Source organism: Schistocerca gregaria, chromosome 2 (genome assembly GCF_023897955.1).
Source record: "Schistocerca gregaria isolate iqSchGreg1 chromosome 2, iqSchGreg1.2, whole genome shotgun sequence".
Taxonomy (NCBI): Eukaryota; Metazoa; Arthropoda; class Insecta; order Orthoptera; family Acrididae; genus Schistocerca; species Schistocerca gregaria.
In genome coordinates this window covers 1,021,715,292-1,021,733,433 of record NC_064921.1, presented here as the reverse complement: position 1 = coordinate 1,021,733,433, position 18,142 = coordinate 1,021,715,292, and the positions used below count along the sequence as shown (strand labels likewise).

Below are 18,142 nucleotides of genomic sequence, written 5' to 3'. Positions count from 1 at the left end.
GTAAAGATTTGGAAGCATATTTCACTAGCGGAAAAATAGATACCACTTACGGGAAAGTGAGAGGTTTTTGGAGAGAAGAGAAGCAGCAGTATGAATATCAAGAGCTCAGATGGAAAACCATTCCTCTGAAATCCTGAATGTGATAAAATTCAAGGAGCTAGAGAGTATTTACAACTTGTACTGAAACCAGACAGCAGTTAAGGGCGGAGAGGGAAGCAGTGGTTGAGAACGAAGTGAGACAGCCTCGTAGCGTACCCCTGATGTTATTCAATCTGTACATCGAGCAAGCAATCAAAGAAACCAAAGAAAATTTTGGAATAGGGATTCATGTCCAGGGAAAAGGATTAAAAACTTTGAGGTTTGCTGATGACATTCTAAGTCTGTTAGAAAACAAAGGACTTGGAAGTGTGGTTGAAGAGATTGGACAGTTTCTTGAAAGGAGGATATATGATGAACATTAGCAAAGACCAGTCAAGGATGGTGTAATGTAGTCGTATAAAATTAGGTGATGCTGAGGGAATGAGAAACTTAAAGTAGGGGATGAGCTTTATTTGGGCAGTAAAATAACCAATAGCCAAGTAGAAAGACTATAAAATGTAAACTAGCCTTGGCAGAAAAATCTTTCTGAATAAGAGAACATTATTAACATTGAATATGGATTTAAGCGTTTGTATGCGGGGGGGGGGGGGGGGGGGGGGGGGGGGGGAACATGGACAATAAACAGTTTAGACAATAAAAGAATATAAGCTTTTGAGATGTGGTGCTACATAAAATGCTTAAGTTTAGATGGGTAGATGTAACAAATGAGGAGGTACTGAATAGAACTGAGGAGAAAAAAAAATTATGGCATAACCTGACTAGAAGAAGGGATTGGTTGATTGCACACATTAAGACATCAAGGGATCACCAATTTAGTATTGGCAGTGAGCTTTGAGCAGCCGCTGGTGAAATATAAGTGCAGCAGTAGTGCAGCAGCAGTGCAGTAGCAAGTCACATATTTAGCTTTCATATTTCTTTTGTAGTTTGATTCTTAATTTGTTTCCGAGTGTTTGTGTGCTTGCATATTTAATTGCACAAAATCCTTGTGTATTCTCGTATTTGAGAGGAGTTATATTGCTTATTGATAGCTGTAAAGTATAAATTCGCGGAGTCATTAGTCAGTTGTTTGTTTTGGACAGTCAGTGCTTTCTGTTTATTTCGTAGAGTCAGTCAGCAGCAGACAGAGGCCAGTGCAGTTTCATTTGTGCTTGCAGAGTGACGTGTGCGAGCAGCAGTAGCAGAAACTAGTCATATATTCAGTTTTTCGTATTAGTTCCGCAGGTTTAATTCAAATTACTTTGTGTGTTTGTGTGCTTGCATGGTGAAATTTTTTGGATCTTTGCGTATTTTCGAATTAGAAATGGGTAGTATCAAATTTTAATAACAGTAGAGTGTAACATCGCGTAGGCGGTTGTCATTTGTACTAAGACAGGGGTAGGATCGCATTGTAATATCTGTATAGTGGCGTAGTTGTGGTCATTCGATTGCTTAGTTCGTAAGTAATTGTTCGTATATCGTAGCTCAATCTGGTGCTGGTGATGCAACTGTGCAGTCGAATATTGCTGTTTTATTTGTCACAACTGTATACGTCCAGATATTAGAAGTAGGATGGATAGGGTGTGTGTGGGTGCAGGAGGAACTGGCCGTGGTTCACGAGCAGCTGAGCGTGCTGTTGGCCACGGTCAAGCGCCTTCAGGCTGCTGCCTTGGGGTGCAGCGACAGCGGAGGGTCTGGTGCGTCGCTTGAGTCACTCCAGGTGTCACTTACTGCGTCCGCTGACTCAGCCGCCAAGGCACCTTCTAGTGTACCTGGAGCGTTGGGGCCGCCCTCACCTCAGGGTGAGCGGCGGACTGCAACGCGTTCATGTCTCTCAAGGCAGAGGGTCAATGTGGAGGCTGGCCAGCTGGTCTCGCTCGTTAATCCTGTCAGTGGTCAGGTGGCCGCTCCTTCAGCAGGGCCTGACCAGACACACAGGGGCAAAGGCTTGCTGGTTATTGGGAGCTGCAACATTAGGCGGGTGATGGAGCCCCTTAGGGAAATAGCATACAGGGCTGAAAAGAATTCTAACATCCACTTGGTTTGTCTGTTGGGGGGCCTCATTCAAGGTGTGGAGGCAGCCTTGCCTGCGGCTATCGATCGTACGGGGTGCAGTCGTCTGCAAGTAGGTTCTCACATCGGCACCAATGATGCCTGTCGTTTGGGTTCTGAGGCGATCCTCAGTTCGTACAGGCGGCTGGCGGATTTGGTGAAGACCGTTGGCCTCGCACGGAGGGTGCAAGCAGAGCTCTCTATTTGCAACATCGTTCCCAGAGTGGATCGGGGTCCTTTGGTTTGGAGCTGAGTGGAGTGTTTCAACCAGAGGCTTCGTCGACTCTGTGACGGTCTTGGCTGCAGATTTCTAGGTTTGCGCTATTGGGTGGGGAATTCTAGGATGCCCCTAGATAGGTCAGGGGTGCACTACACAAAGGAAGTGGCTGCTCGGGTAACAGAGTACTTGTGGCATGTACATGGTTTTTTTTTTAGGCTAGGCATTAGTGCAAGGTGTTCTGATGAACACTCACCAGTCTATGTGCAGGCAGGGAAATCAGGACGTGCTCAGTGTAAAGACACTTCAGCTATCAAGATATAAGCAGTAAATTTTCAGAGTGTTCAGAATAAAGTTCCTGAATTTACTGACCTCCAGGAAGTGTTTGGCGTGCACATTATTCTTGGGACTGAGACCTGACTGAAACCTGACATGGGAAGTTCTGAAATATTTAGTGAGGGTTGAAACGTGTATTGGAAAGACAGATTAGACACCGTAGGAAGTGGTGTCTTCATTGCAGTTGACAAAAATATTGTGTCCACTGTGGTCGAAGTAGAGTGTGATTGTGAAGTTATCGGGACACATTTTACAGGGCTAAGAGAAATAAAGTTAATTGTTGGGTGTTATTACTGTCCACCAGGTTCCACCGTGACAGTCCTAGAATCATTCAAAGGGAGTCTACACTCTGTATTGCAGAAGTACCCAGATCATGCTGTATTAGTCAGAGGCAACTTCAACCTCCATAGTATAGAATGGGATGTCTATGGATTCATTACAGGTGGTACAGACAAGCCGTCGTGTGAATTACTTTTGAACACATCCAAAAACTGTCTTGAGCAGCTAAATCGACAGCCAACGCGTAATTGAAATATTTTAGATCTGGTAGCCACGGACAGACCAGACCTCTTCGACGGTGTCAGTGTTGAGACAGGGATTAGTGGTCATGATGTTGTCATTACGACTTTTTTTCTACAGAAGTTAAAAAGTTGGTCAAGAAGGCTAGGAGAGCATTCTTACTAGAAAGAACAGATAAGCAGTTGTTAGCATCCCACTTAGTGAATGAATCTACTTCATTTACTTCCAGTACAATGGACGTGGAAGAATTATGGGCAAATTTTAAACACATTGTAAATCATGCATTGGAGAAGTATGTGCCGAAAAAGTGGGTTACGGATGGAAAAAAAACCACCGTAGTTTAACAGCACAATTCGGAGAATGCTCAGGGAGCAAAGACAGTTACATTCGCAGTACAAGAAAGATCGGGAGAATGAGGACAGGCAAAAGTTAGTAGAAATTTGTGCTGCTGTAAAAGGAGCGATGCGCGAAGCATACAACCACTACCACCATCATACCTTAGCAAAAGATCTTGCTAAAAACCCAAGGAAATTCTGGTCTTACGTAAAATCGGTAAGCAGGTCGAAGGCTTCCATCCAGTCACTCACTGATCTGCCTGGCCTGACAACAAAAGACAGCAAAACAAAAGCTGATATTTTAAATTTAGCATTTGAGAAATCTTTCACGCAGGAGGATCGTACAAACGTACCCCCATTTGAGTCTCGTACAGTTTCCCGTGTGGAGGACATAGTGATAGACATCCCTGGGGTTGTGAGCTGAATGGGTTGAAAATAAATAAATCGCTAGGTCCTGATGGGATTCCAATTCGGTTTTACAGAGAGTACTCTACTGCATTGGCTCCTTACTTAGCTTGCATTTATCATGAATCTCTTGCCCAACGTAAAGTTCCGAGCAACTGGAAAAAAGCGCAGGTGACACCTGTATATAAGAAGGGTAGAAGGACGGATCATCAAAATTACAGACCAATATCCTTAACATCAGTTTGTTGCAGGATTCTCAAACATATTCTCAGTTCGAATATAATGAATTTCCTTGAGACAGAGAAGTTGCTGTCCATGCGTCAGCACGGCTTTGAAAGCATCGCTCCTGCAAAACTCAACTTGCCTTTTTTTCACATGATATCTTGCGAACCATGGATGAAGAGTATCAGAGGGATGCCATATTCCTTGACTTCCGGAAAGCATTTAACTCGGTGCCCCACTGCAGACTCCTAACTAAGGTACAAGCATATGGAATTGGTTCCCAAATATGTGAGTGGCTCGAAGACTTCTTAAGTAATAGAACCCAGTATGTTGTCCTCGATGGTGAGTGTTCATCGGAGGTGAGGGTATCATCTGGAGTGACCCAAGGAAATGTGGTAGATCCGATGTTGTTTTCTATCTACATAAATGATCTTATGGGTAGGGTGGATAGCAATGTGCGGCTGTTTGCAGATGATGCTGTGGTGTATGTTGTTGAGTGACTGTAGGAGGATACAAGATGACTTGGACAGGATTTGTGATTGGTGTAAAGAATGGCAGCTAACTCTAAATGTAGATCAATGTAAATTAATGCAGATGAATAGGAAAAAGAATCCTGTAATGTTTGAATACTCCATTAGTAGTGTAGCACTTGACACAGTCATGTCGATTGAATATTTGGGCATAACGTTGCAGAGCGATGTGAAGTGGGACAAGCATGTAATGACAGTTGTGGGGAAGGCGAATAGTCGTCTTCGGTTCATTGGTAGAATTTTGGGAAGGTGTGGTTCATCTGTAAAGGAGACCGCTTATAAAACACTAATACAACCTATTCTTGAGTACTGCTCGAGCATTTTGGATCCCTATCAGGTTGGATTGAGGGAGGACATAGAAGCAATTCAGAGATGGGCTGCTAGATTTGTTACTGGTAGGTTTGAGCATCACGCGAGTGGTACGGAAATGCTTCAGGAACTCGGGTGGGAGTCTCTGGAGGAAAGGAGGTGTTCTTTTCGTGAATCGCTACAGAGTAAATTTAGAGAAACAGCATTTGAGGCTGACTGCAGTACAATTTTACTTCCGCAAACTTACATTTCGCAGAAAGACAACCAAGATAAGAGAGATTAGGGCTCGTATAGAGGCATATAGGCAGTCATTTTTCCCTCGTTCTGTTTGGGAGTGGAACAGGGAGAGAAGATGCTAGTTGTGGTATGAGGTACCCTCCACCACACACCGTATGGTGGATTGCTTAGTAAGGATGTAGATGTAGATGTACGGTGAGAGGGGCATGGTAAAAATTTTAAAGGGGGCACAAGAGACAAATATAGTAAGTAGACTCAGAAGGGTGTAAGTTGCAGTAGCTATTCAGAGTTGACAGGGTTTGCATAGGGTAGAGCAGCATGGAGAACTGCATAAAACCGGTCTTCAGATTGAAGATAGCGTTATCATCATCATCATCAACAGCAGCAGCAGCCGCTGCCGCTGCCACCATATTCAGCCAAGTCTCATGAAGTTGATTTAATATTTTCTTGTGGAAAGATATTCTACTCTCTGTAAAGGAGATTCTGATCGTCCTCGCATAAGTGAAGTATGGTGCTCTGATTCAAAACTAATTACTTCCACTATCACAGTAAACCCAAGATTGATACACATGATTCCATAAATCATTTCATCCTTAAAAAAAGGTAAATGAAATTTATTTATTTTTTTATTTTATTTTTTTTTTGGGGGGGGGATCAGGATGGCTAGCTGCAATCTGGATCATGAAAAATAACTCCTTCCCATAACACTCACTGTATTGCACTCCAAGACACTTTTGTACCACCCCTAACAACTTTTTTATCAATGTCATCTCGTTATATATATTCTCTCACATGTCCAAATCAAAGCATATTACATTTTTATTACTTCACAGATGCCACATAATTGAAACTGTCCTTGATTTGTTTTCAGGCCTCTGTCACAATCAGCGTGTATTTGCATACTTTGTCACTGTGTCTTTTCCAAGAATGTGCAACATACTTTTTTAGGCATTGAAACACAAAAACAATAATTAAGTTCTGCTCCCTTCATATCTACATAGTTTATAAAACACTTCATTTGTGTGCTGTATAATTACCTGCAGTTCTTATTAGAAAAATACATGCGGATTACGAATGAAATTTGCTAACCTTTACGCAAGTAAGCTTACACCTGAAAGTGTTATGCAGATATTTTCTGCAGCTCATATGGAGTCGAGTAAATTATCAATTATATTATTTTTCAAAACAATGATCTGTGTTGGAAAAAATGGAATTCCTTCTCCGTACATATGTGAAATTTCCTTTCCATGCATAATTCTAGATTTAAATATGGGTTATGCAATAGGCGGGTCATTTACTACATTTAACATTGTTTTTAAAATATACTGTCTTTACTGATATCTCTGGTCTTTGCAATTATAATGGTAATATTACAAGCACATTGATCACATTTGTTGGTGCATTTTTCATTGCATCACTGCATTGATATTAGTCCAGATGTCAAGAAAACTATATGACTTGTCACAAATATTAAAGTACACTTCTCCAGTTAATGAAATTAATGCTGATAGGCAACAACTGGTATTTGAAAGTCGGATTTAGTTGAGAGATGTGATGTATCCCATTATAAAACATTTATCCATTGTGGATGTGGAACATTGCAACTTGAATATTAAAAGGTTTCCAGAAATTACCACGACGAGTTGCCTGTTTAAGTAGATGTATTTCAGTAAACCATGACCGGTTTTGAGCTGCCTAGCAGCTCTTAATCAGATGGAACATACAAACATTCAGTGCTTTTTTTATTGTAGCTTTGTGAGGCTTGTTGTGCATCTGTGGCAAGATAGAAAATGATAGCAAATAATCACTACATGTGGTACAGTTTTAAGTTCTACTTAAAGATGTTACCGACAGTTAATAGTTTCTGCTGATGTATATTTATGAGTAGCACTTCGGAAAACATTATTCAAGTTCCCGAAGTGCTTTCACACACTACAAGTAACAGACTTTGCCACAGACACTAACTTCCATGTTTTATAAAAGAGAGTGATTAAACTACATGCTCAGAGATTTCGTGTTGAACCAAAGATGTTGTTGGCTAACACTCACATTGATAGAGGTTATATCTTTCTTACAGGGAATATATATGCCAAATAAACTTAAATTAGTAAAAAATGAGTTGCAAATTAATATGTGCAATTTACAAGGTGTGTAAAACTTGATTTTTTAACGATTATATTTCTATTATAATTAAAAGTACTGGTGTTGGAATTATTTTTATTTTTAAGAGCTATTTTCTTGCTTGATGTATTGGCTGAGCTAGACATACGACATTTTAAATTAGTAGGTTAATGGTTAATTTAAAATAAATGAGTGATGTGGGTATTTGGTAGGGATTGGTTGGTTGGGTTGTGGTGGGAGGGAGGGAGACTGTTCAAGTGAGAGGGGGTTGCGGGGAGGGAGGGTGGGGCGGATGGGGAGGGCAGGGGAAGGTCACAGAGAGAGAGAGAGAGAGAGAGAGAGAGAGAGAGAGAGAGGGGGGGGGGGCAGGGGAGATTGTGTGTGTGTGTGTGTGTGTGTGTGTGTGTGTGACAGTCAAGTTCTTAAAGTTTAAAGAGTCTTTAAAATTCTGAGAGAAGGGGTTATTTGCTAATTCTTTCTGTTCATTTAAAATGGTGTGGGGTGATTTATATTTGTGAGTGAAAGTCTCTAATTGTTTGAGAAGGTCGATCTGCCTTCCAACACAACTACTTTTATTTGTATTAAACGTCTAAAAATCTAGTTTCATGCCCCTTGTAAATTGCACATATTAATTTTCAGCTCAACTTTTACTAATTTAAGATAATGTGGTATTTAAATTAACTGTAATTTAAATAAATTTGGCATATACTATTTTTTACTCGAATCTAATGCACCATCAAATGTAATGCGCACCCCAATTTTAAAAATTAAATTAATGAAATAAAGGAATTTCAGCACATTGCTAGTAGGGTATTTCTGTATTGTTGAAATTTATTTTACAATGCTAACTTTATTTCAAACAATAGTGACTGTATACACGATTCTAATAGAGGGAAACATTCCACGTGGGAAAAATATATATAAAAAAAAAAAAACAAAGATGCTGTGGCTTACCAAACGAGAAAGCACTGGTAGAAGACACAATAAAAACACACACACACACACACACACTCAAATTTCAAGCTTTCGCAACCCAAAGTTGCTTTCCTGATGAAGCAACCTTGGGTTTCAAAAGCTTGAAATTTGTGTGTGTGTGTGTGTGTGTGTGTGTGTGTCTGTGTCTGTGTCTGTGTCTGTGTCTGTCTCTGTGTGTGTGTGTGTGTGTGTGTGTGTGTGTGTTTTTTAATTGTGTCTGTCTACCAGCACTTTCTCGTTTGGTAAGTCACAGCATCTTATATATATGTGTGTGTGACATTTTTGTAATTTAAAAAGAGCACCTAACTCGATTACTTACATGACATACAAAGAAACATACTGTAATTTACAGGCGTTACTCATCATTATTCACTAATGTCATCATTACTGGAATCATAAGTACAGCATTTCTTGAATGATTTTACGGTCATTGGTGCTTCAACGCATTTCCAGGCAGCCGAAAACCAGTGCGCAATAATGTAGGGTGCAGCACATTTAATTGTTCCTGTCTGAGTCAGTTCATGATTTCATTTACAAAACCATTTTTCATGTAATACAAAAGTCATTCCTCCAGCAGGAATAATTAAAAGGTCACTGGGTAGTCTGTGGAGCTTCTTTTATATGTCGTCAGTGAGATAACCACGAAATGCATGAAGACAAATCATTCATACCAGCGCACATACTGCTGCAGAGTGAAAATCTCATTCTGGAAACATCCCCCAGGCTGTGGCTAAGCCATGTCTCCGCAATATCCTTTCTTTCAGGAGTGCTAGTTCTGCAAGGTTCGCAGGAGAGCTTCTGTAAAGTTTGGAAGGTAGGAGACGAGATACTGGCAGAAGCAAAGCTGTGAGGACAGGGCGCGAGTCGTGCTTGGGTACCTCAGTTGGTAGAGCACTTGCCCACGAAAGGCAAAGGTCCCGAAGTCGAGTCTCGGCCCGGCACACAGTTTTAATCTGCCAGGAGGTTTCATATCAGCTCACACTCTGCTGCAGAGTGAAAATCTCAGTCTGGACAAATCATTGTTGTTTGCTTGGAAAGCTCACCAGGAAGGAGTTCCCACGTTTCTGAGCCAGTCAGGTATTAAATTTTCAGCCGTCCACCCCTTCTCTTGATTCTGAACAATGATGTCATCAGGGAATAGCTTTTCATTTTTTGGTGTCTTGGGGCTTGTTTTTCACTTGAAGATGAAAAAAGGGGGAAGTTTGTTCCTGTCTGCTGATTGCCAGCATTACTGTTACACGCTGTTTCCACATCCAAATGTTTTGATGGTCTTTTGTATCCTTCTCATCAGTCTTGAAATTGCGTGGCATATCAAACCAAATTGGAGTCTCATCAGCGTTGCCTGTTTGACCCATCGAAAAATTCTTATATTTCCGAAGTGTGATAACATACTGCTTAAATTCTTGAAGTTTCTTCTGAAGCTTTTGGCATACTGTTGTACGGGGTCACAGAGACAAGCCCACTCATCTCATAAAGCGATGACCCATCCGGCTAGCCTTAAACTCTTGCTTCAGTATATTAATAGCTGCAACCACCCCTTTTGCTTTTTTTATTATGGTGTCACTGGTCTCGGGTTGCCCATTCTTCCTCCTTACTTGGGCAAATTTCTAAAGATTTACTTCAATGTCAGGATGTCTTCCTTTGCGAGGTCCAGTGAATTTCTTTCTAGTAGTGGTAGTTGTAACTAATCCCAGTTTCTGTTTCTTCCATAAGCGAACATTACTCTCTGCTACATTGAACTATCTTCCAGCCAATCTGTTAGCATATTTTTCAGGATAAGGAATTACTTCGTGTTTGAAAGTAGCTTCAAATATTCTTCTCTGCTTGCCTTCCATTTCGTGACTGCCTGATGCAAACACGATGCGAAGTACTTTAGTAGGCCAACAATAATGAAATGAGAAAAAAAGGACAAGTTTTATTTGAACCGAAGATTAAAGAACGTTTCCTCTTGTGACAGTAATGGATTTTGTTCTGACACCTTTGAACAGAATTCAGAACTGGAAATATATACCAGCTCTGTTTAACTCGATAGTGTCTGATTTGTGTCTTCCTTTCTTTAATTCACAGATACTATACCTGTATTTCCTTGCTAGAGTTTAATAAATGTTTTGCTACTTCAGATCATATAGGGTAAGAAATACCGGTGAATGGTTCAAGTTTTACTCGAATCTAATGCTCCATTGAATCTTATGCACACTCCAGTTTTGAGTACTTCGTATGATAAGAAGAAATGTGCACTAAATTCCCACAAATATGGTATACTCTCTGAAAGAAAGGTGTTAACTCATAACATTTTTGGTTCAACGCGAAATCTTTGAGCCTATGGTTTAATCCCTCTCTTGGTTTTTTTATCAGTTTTATTAAAAGGAAAGTTGCTATTCACCATATAGTGGAGATACTGAGTCACAGATGGGAACAACAAATAGACTGTCACAAATAAAGCTTTCGGCCAGGAAGGCCTTTGGAAAAATAGGCAACTCACATGCAAATGCACTCATGCAAACACAACTGAAACACACATGACTGCAGTCTCAGGCAACAGGCCATTGATCATTGCTTTTTTTATAATTTATAAAATGTGGAAGTCAGTGTGTGTGGCCAATTTCCTTCCACATAGCTCATCAATCCAAGCATGCAGTCTTTGTCTGATGGCCTCATTGTCGACGGAGCTTTAAGCTAAAATCTTCCTTGCTTAGCTTCCTAATAGAACAGTGTTCAGTATTACCCTTCAAACCTTCCATTTTCTCAGTCCAAAAGCAGATGCTAAATAGCCTCATTATTTCTCCACAACTTGCACAATAAGAAAATAATTGTCACGGTTCCTCTCCTGAATGACAGTTACCACCTACTCTTATAACACCACCTAAAGATTAGTCACATCCTGCTGTCAAACATACCGCTTCTACACACAGTGTTGAAATTTTACATACAAACAAAATGGATTCACTTACTTTCTAATGTTCTTACCTGTCAATAAAAATTGTTTTCCTCCCCTTTATCTTGAGGGTCATTTCATAGCTTTTAGTAATCTACTTTTCACTTAAAAATCATCTTCCTTTCATATTGCCTGGTTTACTCATTTAAATAAAGTCCTTCTGTATTGTATCTATATACTTAATACACTTAATATTTCATTTGCAGTGTATGTGGCGTGCAGAGTTCACTCTGTGCGAACATTCAGAATACATCTCTTCATTACTTTACAATACATAAAAAATAATAACCAACCCAGTACTAAAAGTAAACAATTTATTGTAAAATAATCATGTTAAGACACTCTGTACGCATTCTACATTTAAGCCCCATCATGTCACTTATTATGCATAGAATACTTGACAAAATACAGCAGTATATCTCTACTATTGTTCTAGCTCCTCTCTCTCTCTCTCTCTCTCTCTCTCTCTCTCTCTCTCTCCTCCCCCCCCCCCCCCCTCTCCCCCCCCCCCTCTCTCCCCCCTCTCCCTCCAGTCACTGAAGGCAACACTCGGAGGTGCTTATGATGACTATCTGATATAGTGTTCACCAGTGTTGGGCAGTTCTGAAGGATTGTGGTTCTTACCTCACAACAGAGGGTCGGAAGATATTCGTCCAAGTTGAAGGGCATGGTTATAAAAAGAGTCATGTAAACATTCCAGCAAAGTAATAAACATCTTGTAATATGTGAGAATGCACACTTCTCCAGCAAGTAATACTGCTGAAAAACACTTGGATTTCCATCTGGATTGCAGTGTTGTGCTAAGAGTGTGACACCATATCTCAACTCTGCCAACCAACTGTAAAACAAAGAGCTTTTCATCATATGGGGGGGGGGGGGGGGGGATGCGTCTCTCTCAGTTGATTAGATCTCAGAAGTACTCTGAAAATAAGCTACCAGTCATAAACCTGGAGATTGGTTATGTTACTTTACTAGCCACTGTAATGTTGATCATCATACGCCCTCAGCTTATTTCGGCCAGTTATGGGGGAACTTTTAGGTTAAACATTGGAAAATCCAGGATGGAATGTAACAATATTATGAAATGGAAAGTTGCTACTCACCATATAGATGAGATGCTGAGTCACAGATTGGTACAACAAAAAGACTCCCACAATTAAAGCTTTCAGCCATAAGGCCTTCATCTCACACACACACACACACACACACACACACACACGTGTGTGTGTGTGTGTGTGTGTGTGTGTGTGTGTGTGTGTGTGTGTGATGAAGGCACGCAAACACAACTCACGCACACTACTGCGTTCGCAGGCAACTGAAACCACACTGCGAGCAGCAGCACCAGTGTATGATGGGAGTGGTGACTGGGTGGAGGTAAGGAGAAGGCTGGGGTGGGAAGGGGGACTGTCTGACACACCCACCATACTATCCCTCCCCGCCCCAGCTTCTCCTTACCCCCACCCAGTCGCCACTCCCATCACGCACTGGTGCTGCTGCTCGCAGTGTGGTTTCAGTTTTCTGAGACTGCAGGTGTGTGTGTGTGTGTGTGTGTGTGTGTGTGTGTGTGTGTGTGTGTGTGTGGTGTCTATTGTTGACGAAGACCCTATGCCCTATCGCTGCAAGCTGTAATTGTGAGAGTCTTTTTGTTGTGCGTGCCTGTCTGTGACTCAGCATCTCCCCTATATGGTGAGTAGCAACTTTCCTTTTTATAATATTGGTACTTTAATGTTGGAACACAGGACATGGTAAACACAACTTAATTTACATTGTAATTTTTATGTATGTATGTATATATAACCACCTGAATGTTATCTAGTTAAGATAATATTTTATTTTTTTAATGTTAGTTTCCTGTAACAAAGGAAAGCTTTTACTCACCTTTCTGATGTTTATACGTTCACTAAAGAAATGAACACAGTTTAGCTGTTGACATGTGTAATACTAAAAAAAGTGAACTAAAGATCTGACAATAGCAGTAGCTAACGTGGTCAGTTGAATTCATACAGCTATGCTCTAGTTGAAAGTAGTGCATGTTATTACTTTAAGTTATCAGCATGGAAAGTGGTCACAAAAATGCCTTTCCTATTAGTGGAATTAAATTTATTGTTGAAAAAATGAGAAACCAGTGACAGTGCAGACAGAAAAGGTGACAAAATGGGCAAGCAATTTTAAAGTTGAGTAATCAGTGGTGTGTAAATTACAGCAGGAAGAACACGATTGGAGTCAAATGGAACTGAAGTATTTACTCCCAAGAAAAAGTAACAGAGTGCACCATAAATATGGCATTGACACTTTTGGTAAATGTGTTGTTAGGCAATATTTTCTGTGGTATTGTAACAGTAAAAGGAAATACCAACTGTTCAAGAACTTAACAGCCTGTGTTACACTGAGCTGGACTTTGTGATTGGCAAAGAAACTCTGATAGGGGAGCGCAGTGGATAAGAGATGGGTATCGCTAATCAGACTAAACGTTGGTGTTGTTTGGGTGCCATCTATCTCACTGCAAAGCTTTTCATCCTGGTGGGCCTCCCTTCAGGATATATTGTTTTTGGAAATCTGAAATGATACATTTACTTACTATCAGTTAAAATTGCCTTACATTGATTAAAATGGGCACAATATTTGAAACAGTTTGATAGTAAAAGTGTGTAAAGTGCCAAGCTATTAGGCTGAGTGATGTGGGTATGATCCCTGTGTGATGAAACTTTTTTATTCTTGGTCTGCTTTTACTTTTGGTAACAACTTGAAACCACCATTATGTTGGTTACAAAATAGACAACAGAGTGAGGAAAAGCAATTGATTTCATATTTAATATGTAGCAGCTACATGCAAATTTATATATTATATTGAGATTTATAACTTTTACGTTGATGACCATTGTAGAAACTCTAGCAGCATAAATTATTCGTGCTCCATTAGCATTGTATGAAGGATACCTTGCCACAAGTCTTTCATTTTCAATAAAGTTAAGGGGGAAGCTAAAACCAGTGCCATTTTAACGGATGGTAAGTAAATTCCTCTCATCTGCTTTTGGAGGATTATATCCCCTGTATAAAGACCTCCCAAGCTGAATGGCTTTAAAATGAGATAGCTGGGACCTTAAACTAAACCACCATTCAGTCTGTGTTTCAGTATCCGTCCCCAGCCTCTGTCCTTCCGTTGTGAGAAAAACTGTTACATGAAATTTGTTTTTATAGGGTGCCAAAATAAATGAGTTACAATGTATGAATGAGGAAACATACTTTCATAAAAGACAAACTACATTAGATTTCAAAGAAAGGGGAAAAGTGGCCAGTATGATTTATTTAGACAAAATACAGTTTTATACATACTATGCTGTGAATAAATGATGGCACAGTGGTAGTGACCAAGAAAAATTGTCAAATAAAAGTGTCGGCCCACATTTCTACACAGTACATTGACATACAGACATATGGCCTGTAACAGTGCTCAACTTGTAAGAAGAGTACAGTTTTAGTCCTTCTATCTGTTTCTCTAGCCTTAGATGACAATGCTGCCACCATGGCCAGGCTTGCCAGGTAACAGTATTATCAGAATGTTGACAAAGGGATCTGATGTTCTTATGCCCATACCCAGGCATCATTGTTAGGTGCAGGTTTTCACTGTATCCTCAATAGGTATGTACAATGAAAAAGACTGCATTGGCGTGCATGCACATGCATAAAATTGGACCCATGTTTAATATTGGCACACTATGACATTCATAATGTACATGATGCATTGTTGATATTTGATACATAATAAATCTAGTAGATATTAGAACTGTTTTTTACTTATGTTTCTAGCATCTCCCCGAGGGCGTGCTGGTGAGGTACAGGAAAGAAGAGTTAGTATGCGGTTACATAGAAGTGCCACCGGTGGAGCACCAAATGTTTCCACATCAGACCTGACAAATACACGCAATCCTGATGTGTCTAAGCAGACCAAGTGAGTACCATAATTGGTGCTGCATACAGCCACTAATGGCTTCAAATCGTTTGTTTCACGCTAATGTGGCTCTTGTGTGTGTTTGTTTTGGAAGCGCCAACGTGGCTCAGATGGCTCCACCAGTCCCAACGGGGCTGAGCCCCGGGGGAGGAGGGGCCGCAGGGGGGGGAGGAGGCTCTGCTCATAGAGGGAGCTTGTCCAAGGATAGCATCGTGCGTCATACCAAGAAATGAAAGATTGGTGTTATTGATACTAAAACTGTGATCAAAAAGCCATTGTATTGAGTCAAACAGTTGTCTGCTCCCTCAATAAATGCTTTGATTATTCAGTATGACAGTCTGAACAGAAAGGTATGAATTCCTCTCATGGGGTTTGGGAGCATATGCTGGAGGCGGATGTGTTGGAAGTTGAGCCTGTGAGTACAAGCAGCTCTCAGTTGTGTTGCCTATGTGATGTCTGTGAAGTTTGATAACTATCATCTGGAGGAATATTACATCAATGTGTGCACTGTGTTGGTAAAAAAACTGATTAAATCAACAGAATTATTAGTAAAAAGATTACTGGAAAAATACCCACTTTGGGTGAAGGTTGTCTACAAGAAATATGTTTAAAAAGACTTTAAAAAAAAATTACCCACCTTGCATTTTATAAGAAACATGCCTTTGTAATTTTAAATGTGAATTTTGGCAAAATCAATTGTGTATTGCAATTTCTGCGAGAGAATGGAGCTGTTGTGTAAGGAGAATGAGTCTGCTGTCAGGACATCTCTCTCTCTCTCTCTCTCTCTCTCTCTCTCTCTCTCTCTCTCTCTCTCTCTCTCATGTGCGATTGTGTGCCTGCGTGTGTAAAGACTGGTGTGTGTGTGTGTGTGTGTGTGTGTGTGTGTGTGTGTGTGTGTGTGTGTGTGTGTGTGTGTGTGTGTGTGTGTGTGTGTCCAACGTTGTCTTATGTTTTGTTTCATACACATATGAAGCAGCTGATATCTCATACAGAAATTGAAATATGTTTTAATGTTATTATATAGATATATTTTATTCTTTAATTAAACTAGTCATTCACTCCCTTCATGTTATTGGACTTCTGTGCAGCAGAGAGAAATTTAATGAGCCAAGCTGTCTGTGGTTTTCTGTGGCTGACAACTAAATAACAGAATTTTTGTAATGTGATTTCCACTAGTTCTTGTTGTTGAGAAGCACCAGAAAACAAAGAAACCATCTTTTTTCCAGTTACCTAGAGTCAGACACATGGACATAGCGATATTGAAATATAATTCCTAATTTTTATTTATATTCTAGAGATTGTGTCTTGTTTAATTGTTTATAAACATTTTTGTATGTGATATATTTTAATGTGCTACACAATTATTTTGTATTTTTGCATTGCAGAAGAAATGTTCATAACATTTCCTAGCACCAGTTCTGGGTTTTAAGTTACAGAGAAAATTTTGAATACTAGAATAGTTATCCGTGTAATGAATGATGTGAACCTTCCCCTTGCTCTTAGGTATTATTGCCTTTGCTACAAAAATTACATTTCAATTGCCTGTAACAGATGAATGTATTTATCCAAGCTATTTTCAGAACTGCTTATTATAAGGAACAATAACAATTTTGCACTAACTACATTGTAAGACTGATTCCTGATACAGTGGTGTTGTTGTAGAAATTCGGTTTTAATAATGGAAAATTGTTTGAATAGGTGTGTATATAAATTAAAATTTGTATGTATTGTGTGCTTTGTAAATTGTTCATGTTATATGTATTGCCTTCGAGAACATAGAAAATGCTAGTTATATCATTTAGACAGTGTGGTTGTTGGATGTTGAAAAATAATTCTGCAAAAAGAACTTCTTAGTTTATTCCCTTATTTACAAAATAAATTATGCAACCAATCATTTAAAAACTGTTGTGAGAACAGTTTCAGATTTAAATGTCCTGTGTGTGTGTGTGTGTGTGTGTGTGTGTGTGTGTGTGTGTGTGTGTGTGTGTGTGTGGGTGGGTGGGTGGGTGCGCGCGCGCTCTTACAATACGTTTTCGGTGTGGCCTGCAGATATTTCTTTTTCCTCCAAATAGAAAATGAGTACTAGAACTATGCACTAAAATTAATTTGGTTCCAAACTGAGCCTGGTGATTCTGACCTACATTTACACAATAACCTTAAGATTCTGACCAAAGACTTCATTCCTTAGAGAACAGAGAATTTAAAATATGGTACCCTTCATTTATTAAAAACAAAGATTCCAAGACTTACCAAGCGGGAAAGCGCCGGCAGACAGGCACATGAACAAAACACACAAACACACACACAGAGTTACTAGCTTTCGCAACCGATGGTTGCTTCTTCAGGAAGGAGAGGGAAAGACGAAAGGATGTGGGTTTTAAGGGAGAGGGTAAGGAGTCATTCCAATCCCGGGAGCGGAAAGACTTCCCTTAGGGAAAAAAGGACAGGTGTACATTCGCGCATTCACACACACACAAACATATCCATCCGCACATACACAGTGTGTCTGTGTATGTGCGGATGGATATGTGTGTGTGTGTGTGTGTGTGTGTGTGCGTGTGTGTGTGTGTGTGCGCGTGTGTGTGTGTGCGCGTGTGTGTGTGTGCGCGTGTGTGTGTGTGCGCGTGTGTGTGTGCGCGCGTGTGTGTGTGTGTGCGCGTGTGTGTGTGTGTGTGTGTGTGTGTGTACGCGCGAGTGTACACCTGTCCTTTTTTTCCCCCTAACGGAAGTCTTTCCGCTCTCGGGATTGGAATGACTCCTTACCCTCTCCCTTAAAACCCACATCCTTTCGTCTTTCCCTCTCCTTCCTGAAGAAGCAACCATCGGTTGCGAAAGCTAGTAACTCTGTGTGTGTGTTTGTGTGTTTTGTTCATGTGCCTGTCTGCCGGCGCTTTCCCGCTTGGTAAGTCTTGGAATCTTTGTTTT

At 40.3% G+C, this 18,142-nt stretch overlaps 1 protein-coding gene across 1 annotated transcript in view; it reads left to right on the top strand.

The window, feature by feature from the left end:
- LOC126335525 (casein kinase I) overlaps positions 1–17,063 on the top strand; it is a 94,776-nt gene extending 77,713 nt beyond the window's left edge. The window contains exons 9-10 of the mRNA XM_049998885.1: positions 15,076–15,217; positions 15,312–17,063. Coding sequence (XP_049854842.1) covers positions 15,076–15,217; positions 15,312–15,450 — 281 coding nt within the window. The 3' untranslated portion in view covers positions 15,451–17,063. The remainder of the gene's footprint in view (positions 1–15,075; positions 15,218–15,311) is intronic.
- Positions 17,064–18,142: the final 1,079 nt, after the last annotated feature.